Below are 20602 nucleotides of genomic sequence, written 5' to 3'. Positions count from 1 at the left end.
TTAAAGTTCAAATGCTAGAGAAATTTCACGTATCCTTTGAATAAAGCAAAATGAGAGAGGGGGGACAGCTGTTTCATAACAGCCTGTACAAGAGAGCTAGTAGCTGAAAACCAGGATAGTTAAGTCAACTTAAACCAGCTGAACATCAAGTGACATGGAATAACGTTCTGTAGAAAAAGCAGTGCTCATGCCACACAAAGTACTTACCTTCGCTGGACAAAATTTTGCCTAACTTTCCTAAAGCACGTCAGCATCCTCTTCAGTTCTAGCCTGTCTTCTCAACAAAATCGCTGAGTGGAAGTTACACACCAATATTTTTTTAGCCTTAAGTCCTCACATATTTTGTCATTCTTGGAAACTGATATTCTTCATAAACTAATACAAATTATTTATTGTTAGTGGCCTGAAAAATTATTGCTATGGAAGAGGACTTAGATAAGATCAGAAAAAGTGACAATGGGTAAGTCATCAGCCAGAAGTTCTTCCAAATTTTCCTCACAAAAATACAACTGTGGATTTGATAGATGAAAATAAAGCAATTCTACCAGCTGGCTGTAGAGATATTTAAGATATCATTCCATATGCTATGCAGAATTAGCTCCTTTTTACTGAGAAACACAACAGAAGCAGAGCTGCTCTGTGTTCTGCCACCATGGCTTGCACTCGATCCATATTTTCAAAATCTTTTAGAAAATTGCTGCAGTTGGAGACATTTCTTCTATTATTTCTAATGAAATTTCAAATGCTTACGATCAAGACTGCCCAACACAGGCACTAGTACAATAATACAATGTATGTTTTGAGCCTGACAATATGCTCTTCATCAGTTTGAATCATGAAAGCTTATTTCAAGCACAGAAAACACGTTAGAAGATGATACAAAGCCCAACAAAGGAAAGGGGGAGAGTTAGCAAAGCAAAAAGCAAAGCAGAGATGCAGAGAACTGAAATTACATGGTGCTTGAAAATGAAAGAGAATAGTTTGTACAATGCAAATAAGTCAGGTTAATAAAAATAGCTGTGACATCGCTGGAGGAAAAGAGAAAGAAAACATCACCAATAGTCATGTTCTAGCTAGACTAGGAAGGGGAGAAAATAGGGAAATAATGGATCATTGCCTTGGTAAAGAAATTGGAAAGAAAAAAAAAGGCCAAGGATTTTGGTAGCAAGTGCTAGGTAAAGCTCTAGAAATGAAGATACTGAATTCTGACACCCTTCTTGTCACAAACAAGCTCATCTTATCACAGCGCTTCTATAGCACAGACTACACCACAGTGTGGAAACACTGGGTCAGCTCCATAGCTATCATGGACACTGAAGCCAACCGGGCCACAGCAGCATAATATTCCTCTTGTAGCTCAGCTGTTTCAGCTATCTCCAACGCACATAAAGCTGCGAGAGCAGCCCATGATCTCAGTTCTTCATCTGTCCTTCCTATAGCTCACACCAGAAGGTTAAATGCGATTAAATCAGATTATACAGACTCAAAAACATCACGATTGTACAGAGTTGGGGAAGCAATGAAACAAAACAAAGAGAAAGATGAGGTGGGAGAACCAGATTATGAGAAAAGTCTGAAGTTTAGTTCTGATAAAGCCTAGACTAGAAATGACAGAGGTACAATATCTGTCAGACAACTAATTGCAAAACCAAAAATCATTCAAGACCCACGAATCCAGACTCTTACACAAAAATGGGCTTTTGAGAGCACGGCAGTCAATCTCAAAGGGGAAAAAAATCCCTGATTTCTGACATGTTAGCCATTTAAACAAAATAACAGACAAACCGTTCAAGATTTTTGCTTCTGAAATACACCACTATACTAATTTACAAATATGAACTTGAGATTAAGGATGGGTTTGTCAGTATTCACAGCAGATCACCAGTAAATACGATTTCACGAGTCTAAATGGCCATCAATAAGTGGTGCAGAAGAGAGTGGAGCAGCAGGGGAATCAATCCAAACTGAAACACCAATAGTAACCCACTAGTTGACAACAAATGATCAAACTCAGGAAAAAAAAGGTGAGATTTCAAAAAATCTGCATGCTTATAAAAAAGAAGAAAGCCATAAAATTGTCTTTGTTTAATTAGCCAATACAAAAATAATTTCCCCCCCATCTCTAAAGACTGCTTTTTCAAGGTCATCAGCAGTTAAGGACACTCCTTATAACAGGTGGCCAGTTGCATTGGTAACTCTGGCCAAGTAGTATACTAATAGATCTCAGGGAAAATGTGTTACTTAGAGAAAGGAAATACTGGTATGGTTACAGTTAAGACTTGCTTTGAAAAGAGTGACAAAATAAGATGACAAATAAAGATACCAATTTTTTAATCATTTTGTAATCAAACAAATCCTCCATTAAAATCTACTCCTATTATTTATTTTAGTAAGATAAACATTAGCACTGTAAACCTGAGATATGAATGTAAAAAAAAAATATTTGTTCTTCTAGCATAATGGCTCATTGGATTAATCTTCTTTAGAATAACACAAATCTTTCTCCAAGAAACAGGCAGAGACCAAGGGATGAAAAGCAACAGTTAGAAAATACAGATAAAATTCAGCTGACAATTTTACAGACCAGTGCAGGACTGGATCATAGTACTTATTCTACGTACAGCAACATTGAAACAACTGATTATATCTCAAGAAACACTGGTACTACCAGACCGCCAAATCTTTACAAGAAAATATTAAAATCAAATATTCAGTTTCCTTATGATTCTGTCAAGTGATTCCCTCCATTGGTGTCTATTTTCCTCTCCTATATCATAATCTTCTGCATTTATAGTCCCCATCTGAGTAGTTAAACTGGCTTTTTGTCAACGCAGAGAACCAGTCTGATTTGGTATCACAGTGCCAAATCTGTTCCACACACATTCTGTCTGTGCGTGTGTGCACATGAAAGAGCGCGAGATTCAGAGAGTGCCCACCACGCATCCTCATTAACCAGAGAGATCTGTAATTAAACAAGAAGGGGTTAAAGTGTACGTTAGCCTATTCTACTTTTTTACCCATTACTTTTTTAAAAGCTTTCATATGTCTTCTTCCTTGTTTCTGAACGCTAACCATCCCTTCTTCCTTTCAGGAAGGCTGACATTTGACAGCTTAACATAGCTGACAGGGTTGCCCAACAGCCCACCCTCCCTATTCTCAATCCAATTAGACCTCTAATCCTCCAGATGAAAGGCCCAACTACTCACGTTCCTCATGACAACGACAGCTATTGATTATTTGTCACTACAGCTAACACCTTCTCTGTCGAGGCCACTCTGACAGAAGCAAACCTACCAAATTAGACAGCACTTTATCTGCCCTGGAGGCCAAATGGCACAGCAAGTAAAGGCTAATAAATGGTATAAAAATGAACAAATCATAACATTATGACAGGTTGATCGTTGCCAGCAGCTTCAGAGCTCAAGCTTGATGCTCCGTTAGACCTGTTCCTTCTCTTTTCTCTTCCACTCCTGCTCCAACTTTGACTGAATTAAAGGCCAGAACAATTAAGGCATTTGACCAGCAAAGATAAGCTAGGATAGAAGTATCATCAAGGGACACAAATGTCAATAGCAGACTACCGTTTGTCAATAAAAACATTCCAGAGATGCAAATGCTCGTGACTCTGCTCTCCGCTAGGCTGTACTGACTCCCTTTGTACCGAGCTCTCCTCAAACCCAGGCACAAATGCCGGGAAAATTAACCCCAGAAAACCAAGCTTGAGCTGGGAAGCGTTCTTAGCAGGTAAGAGTTTGCATCATTAAAAAAGGAATCCCAATACTGAGCTACAAGGCAGAGAGATGTTACAGTTGTTATTCCATTTAATATCCATGAAATTTTCCTTTCTTTTCAGTGGAGTGATTTAAGACTGGAATACATAATTTGAATTTATCATTATAAATTTTCTTCAATTGTTTATCAAGAAAAAAAAAGTCTGTTTTTAGGACAATATGCAGTATCTACCAGCATTTGACCTAAAAAAAAAAAATTAAAAAAAATCACATCACTCTAAGGCAAACTGAAAAGAAGCGACAAAATTTATTATTCTCGCAATGGTACTATCAAAAACAAATAACAGCAAGATCAGAGACATGGTCCCTGAACTGAGGCTGTTTAATGCAACAAATGGCAGGAAGAGAACATTTAAAAAAAATGCCAGCAAATCACCACAACCATGGGAACATAGTTAAGATCATACAGGCACAAGAATAACGTAAGTAAAAATACAAAAGTTCTTGAAACAGTTAAAAAGCAATTAGTACTGTCCTGCTGCAATTAATTGATTGATTTTTCAACTATGCCAAAAGAATATTTTTTTCCAGCAAGGGATTCCTAGGCTTCTGAAATTGCTCACTAACAATAAAATTATATTAAATAAAACTACATTAAAACCTAAATAAAATAAAATCTTCTTTATCTAAAGAAGGCATAAAATGTGAATATCTGTTATTCTACTTTAGAAAAATCTAGTTTAACTGAGGAAAATGTTACTGTGTAACATCTACATCATACAGATACATGAAACTACATGCAAGTGCAGCATAACATTATTTTTTAAAATAGAAACTCTGTAAAAATATTTATTCAGTAAAAAAAGTAATCATATAATATGTAGTATTTGTCCTCAGACTGTTTCACCTTCTCAGATTTACAAAATACTCTTGTGGCTGAACACATATTTATTAATCATTTCAACCAGACACAGACAATTAAACTGTTCAACAGATGGGCATTTCAGTACCGGAATATCACAAAATAGAGACATTAGAATGAATAGTTTGGCAACAGATTGCATAAGACTACTATTGCACTTAGAAAAAAATGAACCTACAGGACATTTAGGTAAGTTGGGTCACATGAAACTCAAGCAAATCGGTAAAAATACTGATAGGTTGAAAACGTATATAATATTTATAGGAATAAACTTAAATTGTTACTATACTGCTTTAAAATGTACTTCAAATATAAGAAAACACTGCAAAGAGGAGACAAATATTTTCATTTTCAAAGAAGGTAGTGTACCATCAAGTAGATACATTTTCCTTTACAGTGATCAAACCCATTTTTCATCCCCTTCTGTCTTTTCCAAGACCAGACTAGTTCAGAACCCCTGGCACAGAGCTCCCCAGGAGACTTCTGATGGCAAACCCACCCCAGTCATCCATGCCGGGGAGAACCCAGCAAACTCTTATTCATACAATTACATTCATGCCTATGCTGGTGACAGTGAGTCTATAGTATTCTCGGGAACTGTTCAGGTTTTCCAGCATGAAAAATTCCTTTATTGTTTATATTATAAACCCGCTAAGTTATAATCACAAACCTGGCCTGTTCTTACTTAGCAGATTCTAATTTTCTTTTAGCACATACCTGATTTACAGAGGAAAGGAATACATAGCATTCTCCCAGTTTGACTTTACCTAGTTCATTAAAAGCATTCTCATTTGGGCTTCTTTTCCATCATTTTAAGACCTTTTCAGTTTTTTTAATCTTTAACGATGTCAGCTAAAAACTGGGGTTATATTAGATGACTAGCTGGTGCCAAGCAGTGAAGAAAAAATACTATTCTTAATTTCTAATCATACCAGCCAAATCTGTAAATGTCTTTGTATAAGTATTGGACTTATTAATGCAATGCACTGTCCCTCTATTATTATTCCTGAGTTTTCTTCTCTAAGGTTTATTTATAATATTTGACTTACGATCACTATTCTTGAAAAGTCTGAATCCTTCCCGCCAGTCCAGGTCAGAATCACAAATGATTTACTGCTATGTTTTTCGAGTTGCGTTCCAGGAGACATGCCTCCCTGAGAATCATACCTGAATATCCTTTACACATAGCAAGACCTAACCCATTCATCTTCACAAAAACCTTAGATGTATTTCTTCTTTGTTCTACTTTTAAATTAGGTTTGCAACCTCACAATTAAAACAAAATCCTTCAAAATATGGATGCTACAACAGCTGACAGCCTGAAACATTGTCTGCCCCAGGCAACTGGAGATGACTTCATCAGCACATAAATCAGCATTAGGACAAGAGTTGGGCCAAGGGCAGTTTAGATTGGATATTAGGAAAAAATTCTTCATGGAAAGGGTTGTCAGGCATTGGAACAGGCTGCCCAGGGAAGGGATGGAGTCACCATCCCTAGAGGTGGTTAAAAGACATTTACATGAGGTTCTTAGGGACATGGGTTAGTGCTAGAGTTAGGTTATGGTTGGACTCTATGATCTTGAGGATCCCTTTCAAACAGAATGATTCTATGACACTTGGTCCATCCCCTTCCACACAAATATACTCTACTATGTAGTATTTGTCTAAATACATCCCATGTGCTCCTGATGTAAACCGTCTCTTTGAACCTCCCCCATCCACCTTCAGCTTTTTCTTCTACTATTCTAAATGGAAAAAATAGCATTTTGCTCTTACGAGTGGAAATAGTTAGAATCATTCTGTCTACAGCAGGCCATATAGAAAACGCATCAGATATTTATAGTGTAATGCATTTTAGTGCCGCAGTCAGCTTTCTTTGTTCTCTTTGACAGTCAAATCCTACCCAAAGACAATAATAAATGCTATGTTTTTCATTTAGCCATGTTATATTTACTTTGATGCCCAAAATGACTGCTAGAAAGTAGGTGTATTCAGGGAGGTACCACAAATTGCCAGCAATATTTTCAAACATGCTTTCTTCTAATAAGTTTAGAAACTAACAGTTACTAAAATAATTTAAAAGTGAATTTTACATGTGCCATACCCTATAGACATTCATACCATACTTATCACTCCATCTGTACACAGAGTCTGATCTTTAGTTACTCTGAAATTCTGATCTTGAAGTCAAAAGAGCTATTTTGGCATGTAAATTTTTGCATAACCTTGTCTTACAATATTAACATAAAACCAGTGAGAAATCAGATTCAGGTGGTTTAGTATCTGCTGTGCAACTGAAACCTGATTTGTAGAGCAGCATTTCTACAGTTTTATCTTCTGCAGACAAGAGAACTGTTTGGATTTTCACCCACAGTTTGACAGTAGAGGCAGATGTTTGCTGGATACCAAATGGCTATAGTGACTTAACACTTAACGAGCAACCAACAACGTGCATGTTCTTGCCTTGTAACAAGGCATGACAAAGTGTGTAAGCTGAAAATGTGTTGCCTGAAAAGACAAGAACCACACACTGCAAAGAAGTGCCCAAATCAAGCTCTCCATACCAACAAAACTGTTATCAAGTTTCGTGTTTCAGTTATGCTGCTCTATAATGTTGAGTATAACTCCCATGTAAAGACTTCCCTCTCCTTCACATCTGTGATGGACTGATGAATCAAGATACAGAATTTCTGAAGTTGAAGAATATACAATACAGTGTTCTGACCATCCTCATAATATCTGGTGTTGCTTGATTTTCCAGAACCTTTTCAGACCAATCATTTCCCTCTCTAGCTAGATTCAAAACAGCTTACCTAACACTAGTCTCCACAAGATGCTTCTATCTTGTATTATTTTTTGTGCATAAACATGTTCTAAGCCACTCTGCACATTTCAGTGGAGAAACAGAGAAATTTAACATGCCCGGGAGTTATGTTGGAATTCTGAGTTTCATGAGGAGACCAACTTTTTATTTCAAGATCACCATTTCATAACTTTATATTTGCTCACTAGTCACTAAATCAAGACGCGATAATTCAGAGGCAAATGGAAGTATTAATGAAATCTAAAGAACAGTCTGCAGCAGAATTAGAGACATATGCAAAGTCTTGAAAGAAAACCACAACTCTCATTTATCGCACAAAAAAAACGACTTTCAGAAAGGTTTCCTTGTCCTCCCTCAACTCAAATGGAACACTGCTAAATTCTTATATAAGGTTTTAAGAATATTTTCATGATGCCAAGGTTCATTTACAAAGTTCCAGCCCTGCACAGTCTCTGGCTGCTTTATTATTCTTCCTCAGTGATGAGAGCACAACTTTCTGGTGGACAATACTGTAAATCAGTTCCTTGTAACAATGCGAGTTTTTTTCTCCTAAACTTTTCCTGTACTCATTTTTAATGATTTAAATTAGGCTTACAGCACAGATCAACAGCAGCATCAGCACAACCAACAGTGAAAATCATTTGGGAGCATGAGGACAGTGCCAGTGTACTCAGAACTGGTGAGGCTGCATCTTGAATCCTGTGTTCAGTTTCGGGCTCCTCATCATAAGACAGACATCGAGGTGCTGGAGAGAGTTCAGAGGAGGATGACAAGGCTGGCGAGGGGTCTGGAGCACAAGTCTGATGAGGAGCGGCTGAGGGAACTGGGGTTGTTTAGCCTGGAGAAAAGGAGGCTTAGGGGAGACCTGATGGCTGTCTACAACTACCTGAAAGGAGGTTGTAGCATGGAGGGGGTTGGTCTCTTCTGAGTAGAAAGTGATAGGACGAGAGGAAACGGCTTCAAGTTGCACCAGGGAAGGTTCAGATTGGATATTAGGAAAAAATTCTTCACGGAAAGGGTTATCAGACATTGGAACAGGCTGCCCAGGGAAGTAATGGAGTCACCATTCCCAGAGGTGTTCAAAAGGTGTTTAGATGAGGTTCTTAGGGACATCGTTTGGTGCTACAGCTAGGTTAGGTTATGGTTGGACTTGGTGATCCTGAGGGGCTCTTCCAACTGAAATAATTCTATGACTCATGCTAAATAGGCAAAAAAGAATCATTATTTTGTAGAGCTCATTTTTTTTCAACTCACTGAACACTGAGCAGTTCTGCAGTTGTGAAAAGGGCTCAGGGGAAGACCATGTGCAGAACCAACTCTTTGGCAGCTCCATCAGTTTATCTGTACTACAACATATACAAATCATATATAAGGAACTCTGTTTTCTGCCCTTGAGCATCTTCAAGCTGCATTCACTAGAGAGAACCCTTTGTTTGGGAAAGTAAAGAAAACATTTGTATCATAGTTATTGTCTGTGGCTTAATTAAACACAGAGGAACCTGTAGTCCTGCATGTAAAAAAAATCACCTCTTCTGGTTGGTTGGTCCACATTCCTGTTTTACACCTTGGTTTGTTGAGTTGTTTGTTTTTTTTTTTTAGACAAATTTTATGTTCACATGAAAGTATGAACGAATGTAAAGCTCATTCATACTTCACGAACCTACTATATGCACCAAATTAATATTACTCATTATGAGCTCTCATTTAAGGGGGAACATCACAAAAGGTTACCAGTGTAGAAAAAAAAAACCACAAACTGATCACCATCATCTTTGAAAGGTACCGTGTTTGTTTATTTTCATGATATACACTGGGAAAGTTAAGACTTGGAAATAAGGTTTCAAAAAACAACCAAATTAAAGATTACCTTCTGTTTCTATTTTTCTATGATGTCTTATCCTTTCCATAGGTTGTCTTATTTCCTTCTTTACCCATATGGTTACTGGTAAGTATACAGGAACAACTATTTTTTTATACTTTAAGAAAAATTACAACTAAAGATCATTAAAACATACCCTCCTACTTGACACAGAATTCCCAACTGCATCCTGGAGGTACTGTTATTTGTCAATAATTGTGTCATCAAAGAATTAATACAACCTACAGAATATTTAGTACTTCTACATAATGAAAGCCACATTTTCCCACTAGGGTGGTATTAATCTTTCTGAAGCTAAAATTAATATCATCCTGACAGCTAGCATCCTGATAGATTATTTTAAGTGCATATTATTAGCATCCAACAACAAAGCTATTGAATTTTGTCTTCTGTCCCTGTTAAGACAAAAGGCTGTGCCTAGGGAATTCATAGAGATTGGCACTTCCCCAGAGTAAACAGGTTGCTAATAAGTGAGCATCCTCTGTGAGAAATTCTGACAGATGCGGGCCTGTTTTTTTCCTTATATTAAACTGGAATTACTTAAAGGAAGACAAATGAAAACGTCATATACAGGTAATTTGGCTATGTAGAAACATTTCTGTTCAGAGGCATCATATGCAAGAGTTTAAGCAAGTTGCAATTTCGGACTAGAAGCAAATTGCTACCAGAATGCTTACAAGTGAAAATGAATGTCTGCAGTTAAACTGCAATCCCAGTACTCATATCTGTCTCCACAGCATGTTTATTGCACAATAATCTAAGTTCTACCACTTTAAACAATCTGTACACACATAGTAATACAATTCCTCAGTGTGAAATCACTCGCAAATTATGTTAATAATTTTACTTCAGTTGCAATCAGTCACTGCAGCAGCAGCCAGTAAATTACATTAAATTACATCCATGCTCATGAAGTCATAACTGTCCTCTGAAACTCCTACGGCAATCTTCACAGGCGTACTCCTGCAATGACTTGTATCATTTTTGGGTGGGTCTGGGTTTAAGGGGTCTTTTTTGTTTGCTTGTTTTTTAATTTACGTTTTCTGAAGTTGACTTAACCTATCCTTTTTTTTTTTTTTTTTTTTTTTTTTTGTGATGTGCACGCTTTCAAAATTGCTTGGGAGGTCTGTCCATTTTAATGACAGACCAAAGTAGTCTACCTTCATAGTGGAACGGAAGAAAACAAAAGAAATAAAACCAGATAACTTGATTTACATGGCCTTCTGCCCACAAAGACTGAAGCATCTCCATCATAAGGTGATGAAGACAAGACAGAAACTACAAAAGATCATGTTAATGAAGATTCAAAAAAGATTACTCAATTAAAAAAATGTATGCCTTGGGTGAGGTTCATTTGTCACAATTGAGACACTGAGAACATCAAAAACTACATCAGTCAGATGCCTAAAAAGATGACTTAGTTAGTCAGTGTATCCTAAGGTATTTACTTTAGGATGAATAAATTGCACCTAATTAAGTGCATTAACTTTAAAAGTGATCTAGATTACTAGCTCAGATTTAGATGTCGGCAAAGTAAATTCCTAAAGTTACTCGACATTATTCCCACTCCATTGTCTAAAATTGCATTGTAGTATGTTTTAAATATTTTCCATCGAAAGACATATTTATTACATTAAAGCAAAGAGTTTAACTTTCTAACTCCTTATTGATGCTAAGAATCGTCCAGACTAGCAGATGTGTAAAGCTTAAAAGCTGTAATACAAAGGATGTCTATGGAAGACTTATCACTAAGAACATAACTATCATTATTAAGCAACCACTCAGCAGAGGTTATCATATGAATGTATAACCGTAGCTGTTTTCAAAAAGCACTGCTATTTCAAGTAGTATTAACAGCTGAAATTTCTGATAAGATCAGAAATTACCTTACTAACTTAAGAACTTTCTGCAAAGAAAAGTGTGAGAATGCACTCAATCTGGTACAAAAGAACGGTGATCAGGTGGACCAATAAGTAAGGGAATATCCTAACTCTTACTTCCAGGACATCAATGAAGTCTGAGACAGAGAGATTAAAAGGATGCTTTGTTGAGAACCTGATCCATGCTTCCAGGTAACTGTTACTTTATAGACACACTCCAGTGACAAAAGCCACTTGGACAAATCACGGCAAGACAAGGGTGACACAGGATGACTTTGAGTTCTGAGACCTCAGTTTCCCCAGAAATTGGTAAAGGTGACATAGATATTAAAACAACATTAGACAGAGTTACTGAAGCCATCAGATCACCTTAACCTTTTACCTAGGTTGAAACCCTTGGAACTGAAAGAATATGGCATAGCATTGGTCAGTCTGTGTGGCTATACTAACAGAAATATTTTCGATGGAGACTATGAACAGCATTTATATCAAGTACAGAAGTTTTGATACTGTTTATTGATATCCAAAGCAAAACAGAGCTATTTTAGAGAAGCCATAGTTCTGAAAGATGGCTTCTAGGACACTTGTGGAACAACAAGCAAGAGCATCCGAGTGCACCAGAACACCTAGCAGGAGATCAACTACCCAACTGCAAGTAATAAAGCAGCTACTTCAAAAGGAGTTAGAGATGCCATTAGGAAAAGATGAAGGATTAAGGAACAGCTTAGCACAGTTATTTGATACTGAAGAGAAAAGAAAGAACCTTACATTGACTGTAGAGTTTTAGATTCTATTGAGTGAAAGTAGTACTGCAAGATTCTCTGACAGACAAATGGCAAAAAAGCATCCTGCAGAGAATGAAAACTTACATCCTTATATCCACTGAAATTAATAGTTACATCCTAAGGAGTATCAGAGTGTACAAAATCCAGTCCTTACTTAGAACGATCTACCCCAAAATAGACAAAGATAATTTCTCCTACAAAGTACAAGCTCTTAAAACAGCAATGAATTGTACTGTCTCTGCAAATAACTACAACTACACTAAGTAAAAACATTAAAAATAAAATTTACTTTGAGATGGGCCAAGTTTTAAAAAACACATAGCATTATTTGCCTCTAAAATAATGAAAGCCTCTAAAGGTACACAATACTTACTCAGTACAAGAAAATCTCCTTTATACCTGCTGTGAATGCTGCAAGTTTATAGAACGGCAGAGCACTTTTAATGTAATTACCTTTTGTGCAGCAAGATGGAGCGCAGTTCTTCGGCTACGATCAGCTCTATTAACATCAGCTCCAGCCTTCAGCAACGTCTCTGCACAGTCCAGCCTGTCCGCCAGTACACAGTACATAAGTGGAGTTCTTCCAAACTGGTCCTCTTTATCTTTCAGCTCAGAGTTTCCTAAAAAACAACAAAAGTCACACGAAACAATCAAGTCCATGAGTATCTAAGAGCAGTAGTTTTTTTAATTAAAAGGGTACTTTAAGTAAAAGTAGTATTTTCTTATTATAAATGGAGTGATCAAAATAAAGGAGTACAAGATAAACTCAAAAGTTACTACTTTTTACCCTGTTTTTACAGACATTTATAGGACATTTTGAAACATATTTACCGATAATGTACATTTGGAAAACATTAGTTCTGAAAATACAGCTACCACCAGTAACATTCTGCAGCATCATTATTTTAAATATTTTTGAAATATTTGCACAGATCTTGTCTGCAAAGATTATTTTTAAAAATATCAACAGCAAGTAAATCAAACAGTCCTGAAATCTGTGAACACTGTAACTAAAGCTTTGAAGCCTACTCACAGCAATGTTTATTGAAAAAGCATTAACATGTCAATATTCCATCAATACCATTATTTATTTTATAGTCCCTTGCAATATGGAAACTACTAAAATGTTTCTCAAGCTTTCTTGAATTGATACAGTTAGTACCAACTAGTTAGTAAAGCAGCAATTAATCTAAAATAAGAAGCTTTAGGTCCTATACAAAAAACCAAAATTGTATCCCTATTCACAATAAAAAGTCTCCAAACCACTGGCCATGATAAAGTTAGAAATTTCTATTATGTCATTACATAGAAACTAGCACCTATGAATTCACAAGTGTCAACTATACTACACATCCCAACTCTAAATACGACCCATGCAGCACTATCGTCTACAATTAATCAAGGAACAACGAACTTTAAAAGTAAATTATTTTTTATTTTTAAATATTCCTTTTTTTGCATGATTGATGATGCTTAAAAAAAATTCCAGGAAAGGTATGCTTCTCCTTTACAAACACGATTATCACTCTCCCCCAGCATATTATACTTACCTACATATCCAGTAATTGATTCTTAATTATAATTTGTATTGATTCATCTAGCAGAAGAGTCAAGCAGATTAAACATAAATCAAAGGGAATATTAAGGATTAAAATTCATTCCCGATCAACCAAGCCCCTCATAAAAAGCACTTTTAAGCAGGGTACTGCTAGTTTGAGTAATGCTTTGCTCATTCACTTCATTTCCAAGTTTTTAAAAACTGTTAAGTGAATAACATGTCATTTTTATGATTCATTTTGTAACACCTTCTCTTGCTTAGAAACTGCAATTTGCCCTGAGAAAACTCTTTCTGCTCCACAAAAAACAAAACAAAACAAAACAAAACAGAACAGTTTAGGAACCTTTCTAAGCTCTTCTGTGAACGCAAACATAGAAATTTTTTTGTTGTTCGTCACCCTGGGCCTTGTCTTCTCTGATTGACCCCTCAACTTGGCAATCCACTAGTTCTATAATTAATTTTATGCCTCTAACAAATTATGCCTTTAAAAAAAAAAAAAAAAATTACTGACCTGTATCTGCCTTCCTCAGACACAGGTTATGCTTTTGAAGAACATCTTGCTTTATTATCCAGTCTCACACTGCTGTTTAGCCATACTTGTTTCCCTTTGACCTTCCTCAACTTTTTATTTTATTAAGTGCTTTTGCATTCATTTCACACTGCAAGCAAGGAGTATACTCTTTAGAATATTCTTCAATTTCTTCTTAGCAAGCATTTTCATTTTAGTGCCCTTGACCATTTTTAGAGTACACAACTATACCAGGCTGCTGCTGCTTATCCCTGTGCACTCTGGTTAAGAGTTACAAAAATCTCACTTGGTAGCACCGATTTGGGTCCTAGACAGCAGTCAAGAGAAACTCAAGAGTTCATTTAGTTCTGAGTTCACTGGAATTTCTGTTGCCAGTCCATTCATGATTTCTAACAACTGAGGATGATAGCCCCAATAGTCATTTACTCCAAACCACAGGAAAGTAACCTTCATTACTACTGTGGTCCCTGACAATTCAGACTCTCTGACCTCCTTTAATGCATCACACATATCACCATCTGGTCAGACAGCAATAAAACGTCAGTACTATAGTTTCTTGTTTAGACCTGTAAATGCAATAATTAAGTGGGGTTATTTTTCATGTTCAGGCTTGCTTTATATGGTCATTTGTTAATCTAATTTGAATCCAGGACTTTTCTTCTGCTTCAGATTTTACAAGTGTATCACCACCCCTCCACCTACTTCCACAGGTTTACCAGAATACAAAGTACACAGATAAGACATGGTCCACACTGATGCCTTCCCTTCCACAGATTTTACCTTGTCACCATATTAGCAACAGCCTAATTTAAAGCATGACATCCTAATTCTCCCACCTAAATTTTTAAACTTCTATGTATGTAGAAAAACATTTATATTTGTTTTGGTTTTCTATACAACTTCAATTGCTTTAAATAGGATGTTACCTTTTCCTACTGTATTACTACATAAATGAAGATACAGAATAGCTACAATTACACCTTCTGTAGATTTGCCACTGGGAACTGCACGTACCCTTGTCAGCTTTTCCTCATTTTTGCCTCTAGAAATTTCTCATAAAGAGCACAACAGGTGAGTCCTGGATTTTTTTCCAGGAATAAATGACCAAAGCATATTTTTATACCAAATAAAAATCAAATAATAGAAAATTACATTTGTAAATGTATAGAGGTTATTTTTTTTCCCGCATGACTTTGCATAAAAGCTGCATAAGAATCTGGTCAGAATTTTGCTTAGCATTAGAGAAGATGAAAGTACTGGTTAGATCTTATTCATTACTGTTCACATAGTAGTGTATTTAAAAGTAAATTGTAAGACTGTTAAACAATAATTTGCAACATGTTTCTGAAAGGGACTTAAAAGCTGTGTAAACTGAAAGGTATTTGGATTATTATTTATGATCTGTTATATGTAACTGCATTTTTATGTGAAAAAAAATAATGTACACAATGTTATTAAAATTATATATTTGATACTCTTAAAATGCTAATTTTCATCAACATTTTTTGAGAAAAAAGCTCATGTATTGTCTTTACATATTCACTTAAATGTCATCTTAGTTTCATTATTGACGCCTGTAGTTGTTCTACTCAAAATGAAATGCTGTAATATTTACTAAATGCATTAGAAAGCAGAATGTAGAAAAAAGTAATTTGTTTAATTAATTACATTACATTTAAGAAATAATTCAAAATGTAAGATAGGAGTTACACGGGGGAATACAAATGGTTTTTATTTTCCCTAAGTTGTAAAAGCATTTGCTAGACTTTTATTTGACAGCATTATAGTTCTACTGCAAACTGGATGCAGTTTCACAATAATTCTTTCATATACTATTAGAAAGAAGTATTTTAAAATTTATACACACATATGGTGAAACTGTCAACGTCTTATGTCTCAGTATTTTATCTTTCCCCATTCAGCAGAGCATAGTACAGAAACATCTAAGTCAGTTACGAACAAACATGCAGCCCTGCGCAGCAACAGATAGATACTGAGGTACAAAGAATAATTGAACATGGCACTGCTCCCAGTCAACATGCCAGTTTCTTTAATTAGCTAACTATTGTCAGGTGCTCTTGGAGTATTAGTTCAGTCTGGTAATTTAGATATCACTAAACCATACTCCATTGTTCAGTGTCAACACAGCCTCAATTGTATCTTAAATTTGTTGAAGGCTATGGGGCTTACACAATCACATATATTTTTAAAAAGAAACACATAAACATGCACTTATCCCAATAAAATACAAGCACATGGCTTATGCTCATGTAACACTTGTTCTCAAATCAGCAGTGTGTAAAACTAGTCTCTCTCCCTCAAATTCCAAGTTCTCTTTCCACTATATAATGTCAGAGGATGTACAGAATGTAGAGACTAGAAGAAACGAGTACAGTCAAGATGAGAAAAAACAGCTTCTTGTCAGCTATTTAGCCCACAAGTGGCTTCAGGGTTCCCAGGACCTCATTTAGTGTCTATATATATAGGTATCTATATACCTAAGCTCAAGGACAACCCAGCTAAGTCAAGCAACAAACGTAACTGATGACAGAATTTCCATGTGTGCATACAGTCTGAATGAAAAATGAGCTAGACCTTCAAAACTTCATGCCAGTGATTTTCCCAAAGCTGCTGCTGCGCTGTTTTTTAAGGGGAAGAAACTATCTTCAGCTAGCAGAAAGTTTCTTCTTGTTATTATTTTGTTTGTTTACAAGACTCTGTAAGGCACTTGGAGTAGTTAAGGTTCTGTGGGCATTTCCCAGAAAGAGTGTCTCCGTGCTCAGGATAAGAGACAGGACAAGGACTAGGAGCTACTACATCACTATCAGGCACTAAAGGGGATGATCTTGATGAAACACGCTAACCACAGCAACTTGTGGACCTCACAGCTACAGCAAATTATTATTTTCTGCAATCAAGAAAGCACAGCAAGCCTTCTAAACATTCACATATTGGTCTATCTAAAATGTGCTGTGGCAAAATTAAAGTCTCTTTCACTTACTTGCTTAAGAAAGGAAGTTTGTTTGATCCCTCCCTTTTCAGGATCAACATCCTCATCCCATCCAGATTATGCATTTTATACACTTGTTGCCAATGGAAGTCACAAATATCACAAAATCAGGTGGCTCAATTTTAAAATTTAACTCCCATATTCATACCTCATTACTTCCTCACTGTCTATGCAAGCAGTCACATCAGACTCTTAACATTTCTATGCATTTTTCAAGCCAGAAGAGGATAAAGGGCAGGGGGAAGACATGAATTCTGATTAATCATTAAAAGATAAATCATCCCATGTTACTTGCAAGAATCCTGCCTTTTGTAATACCTGATTTGAGTCTTACTCAACCTCTCACATTGCAGAATATGGAAAAGCAGAGAATCAAAGAAAAACAGGCAACTGCATATTTGCAACCCAGAATTTATAGTTAAAGTTTACAATGAAACATTGTATCAGAGTTTTAGAAGCAATTGCATGTAAGTCATACATAAGGGTTTTAGAAGGAGTTGGACTGAATGGGCACTTCAGTATAATGGCTATAATGCATATTGTTGTGTTCTTATACACAATTAAAACAATTAGATACATCTTCCTGAAACTCTACATAACTGCGCTAACTACAAAATTATCCTCCAAACACAGAATCAACTTTTGCTCCCTTTTGGACTAGAATGAACATCATACAGACGGCTTTTAACACTGAAGAACTGTTAATTAAAGACACGTTTGGTGTTGTATAATAAAAATACTGTGAGTATTCCCAAAAGTCTGACATCATACAATTCTAAAACAATGTGATATAGTAGTAAGCAACTCATGCAATGCAAACAACTAGCACACTTCGTGAGAGCACTGGTTATACAATAAACACTTGGCATGTCCTGTGCTTTATGGTATTTAACCCATGCGTTGTTTAGAAAGTCACAGCATCATCTTGGTTGGAAGACATCCTCAAGATCATCAAGTCCAACCATTAACCTAAGACTGACAAGTACACCTCTAAGCCACATCCCTAAGAACCTCATCTACACATCTTTTAATCACCTCCAGGGATGGTGACTCAACCACTTCCCTGGGCAGCCTGTTCCAATGTCTGACAACCCTTTCCGTGAAGGATTTTTCCTAATACTCAATCTAAACCTCCTCTGGCACAACTTGAGGCCATTTCTTCTTTTTCTATCACTCATTACCTGGGAGAAGAGACCAACCCCCTCCATGCTACAACCTCCTTTCAGGTAGTTGTAGACAGCAATAAGGTCTCCCCTCAGCCTCCTTTTCTCCAGGCTAAACAGCCCCAGTTCCCTCAGCCGCTCCTCATCAGACTTGCGCTCCAGATCCCTCACCAGCTTCGTTGCCCTTCTCCGAACTCTCTCCAGCACCTCAATGTCTTTCTTGCAGTGAGGGGCTCAGAACTGAACACAGGATTAGAAGTGGGGCCTCCCCAGTGCTGAGTACAGGGGGACAATCACTTCCCTAGTCCTGCCTGTTGGCCAGACTATTCCTGATACAAGCCAGGATGCTGTTGACCTTGTTGGCCACTGGGGCACACTGCTGGCTCATATTAAGTCTAATTAATCATCAGTGATGGTTAACAAAACACCATATTTTGTTCCAAAGTCCTCCTTTCTGTAAGTTTTCTACTTATCTTTGATTCTGCCTATTTATGCCTCCTATTGGTACAGGATATCAAAAGACACACAGTATCTAGAACATACTGTGTTATTTCAAACACCTGTTCCTTTAAAATCGCAGGCTATTGGGTGGCAGATTACACATGTGTTCATACTCAGGAGTTATACGCTAATACAACGTATATGTTTGTATACAGTCACACAAGCTCCATGAAAACTACAGGTGGAAAAAGGAACAAATCACCAAACAGGTTAGAGGGGCTGCTCTAAGGGACTGTTTAACCAGCCACTATGCCCCTGATATGTTACTAACTTAACTAGGAAAACTCATAGAGGACAGTAATAAATAATTCAAGAGTAAAAAGCCCTTCCTAAAATAAGGAGAAAGTCAGGCTTTATGTTACTGCATATACCACTAGCCACATAATCAAGATGCAAAGCTTGGCTGTGTTAAGAGAACGTTGTTAAGCCATCCAGTATACACACACATAATGCTAAAGTACCGTCCTGAATTAGATGCTGCTGCTAAGTGCAGCCACGAAGTTCAGTGAATAACACCAACTGCTCAGCTTACTTCTGGCATCAAGTTATACTTTCAACAGTGTCTGGTAAACAGCTAAAAATACTACTCTGATGCATTCTTCTTCTGCTAGGCAATACTTTTTTTTGGTCCTGTCCTGGCAAAAGTAAGGTCTGTGTCATATCCTGTCAAAACATGACAAAGCAGAAAAGAAAAATTTTGCTATTACAGTAAAGACTGCAAGGATTTTGCAGTTTTATCTCCCACGTAAAATCAAAATCAAAGGAACAAATAGAGGCTGGGTCATTTAATTCCCAAATACTACACTGTGACAAGACTTCATTAACTATAAATAAATGATGTGTAAAAACAAGTTTATAAAATTTCCCACAAAAGCAATTATACAAAAATAAGGATTTGGGGCCAAATTATTTCAGCCCAAAGCACTTCTCCATAATTTCAAATTCCATGAAACAGAAGATCTGAATAACTCTTCTGGTTGTATGACATATCAATTTTCTATATATCTCACACAGAAGTACCAATCAAAGGCAACAGATAATAAAAAGTATGAGAAATCAGTCCTATGTTCAGGACTACATTTATTCTAGAAATACATATAGCCAAGAAATTAAAATGTATCTTAAACATCAGAGTAGTAAATCAAAACCAAAAAGCTTCAGTTCTGAAGTAATCAAAATGCATCTACGAAGAAAACATTTACCTGCTATTAGCTTTTGGAGGGTACTCTTATCTCCATTAACAGCAGCAGCATGCACTTCAGATGCTAACAAGGAACCACTGAAGAGGCAGTTGGCTGAAATACTCATACTCTTTCAAGGTATTATTACAAGTCAGATCTGCACCACCAACATTTTTTGTAGGAATTCAGTTCTAGAAAAAAAAAAAAGAAAAGAATAAAAGATAATGAATTTTATAATGAGTCATTAAGATGACTCAAAACAATGCTAAAGATAATAAACTCTTCTGTTAAAAACAAAAAAGAACAAACACATTTCTTCTTTTGCGGATTAAATCTACCTCTAGCCAAGATTTAACCAGAAAAAGCCTACATTAAGGAGATATATACATATGTGTATTATAGTTTCATTGCCTCCAACATAAATTTCAGTCAATAAACTTTGCAAAAGTCTGCAAATAGGACAGTGTTTATCTAAAAATCCAAGAGATTTCTTCAGAGTGTTGGCATACATGCTTCAATTCAGTAACCAATGAAGTTTGTTATCACTGGATAGATGGTGGTATTCTACCGTGATGGTTTATGGACATACGCAGGTCAAGGCTTGTAAGTAGAACTAGTATATTTTGTTTCACCAACCGA

General features: G+C 36.4%; 1 protein-coding gene across 5 annotated transcripts in view; it reads right to left on the bottom strand.

The window, feature by feature from the left end:
* INVS (inversin) overlaps nt 1-20602 on the bottom strand; it is a 93735-nt gene that overhangs the window by 68273 nt on the left and 4860 nt on the right. For 2 of the 5 annotated variants that reach the window (XM_065830726.2, XM_071804327.1), the window contains exons 2-3: nt 19985-20154; nt 12475-12641 (exon numbers count right to left, since the gene is read on the bottom strand). In XM_065830726.2, the coding sequence (XP_065686798.1) occupies nt 12475-12641; nt 19985-20090 (273 nt within the window). In that variant the 5' untranslated portion in view covers nt 20091-20154. Of the gene's footprint in view, nt 1-12474; nt 12642-14090; nt 14239-17109; nt 17132-19984; nt 20155-20602 lie in introns of those variants that run through there. The other 3 variants (XM_065830727.2, XM_071804328.1, XM_071804329.1) reach the window with 3 other exon arrangements.

The sequence above is a fragment of the Patagioenas fasciata genome, chromosome 2 (genome assembly GCF_037038585.1).
Source record: "Patagioenas fasciata isolate bPatFas1 chromosome 2, bPatFas1.hap1, whole genome shotgun sequence".
NCBI lineage: Eukaryota > Metazoa > Chordata > Aves > Columbiformes > Columbidae > Patagioenas > Patagioenas fasciata.
This window is presented reverse-complemented; position numbering and strand designations above follow the sequence as displayed.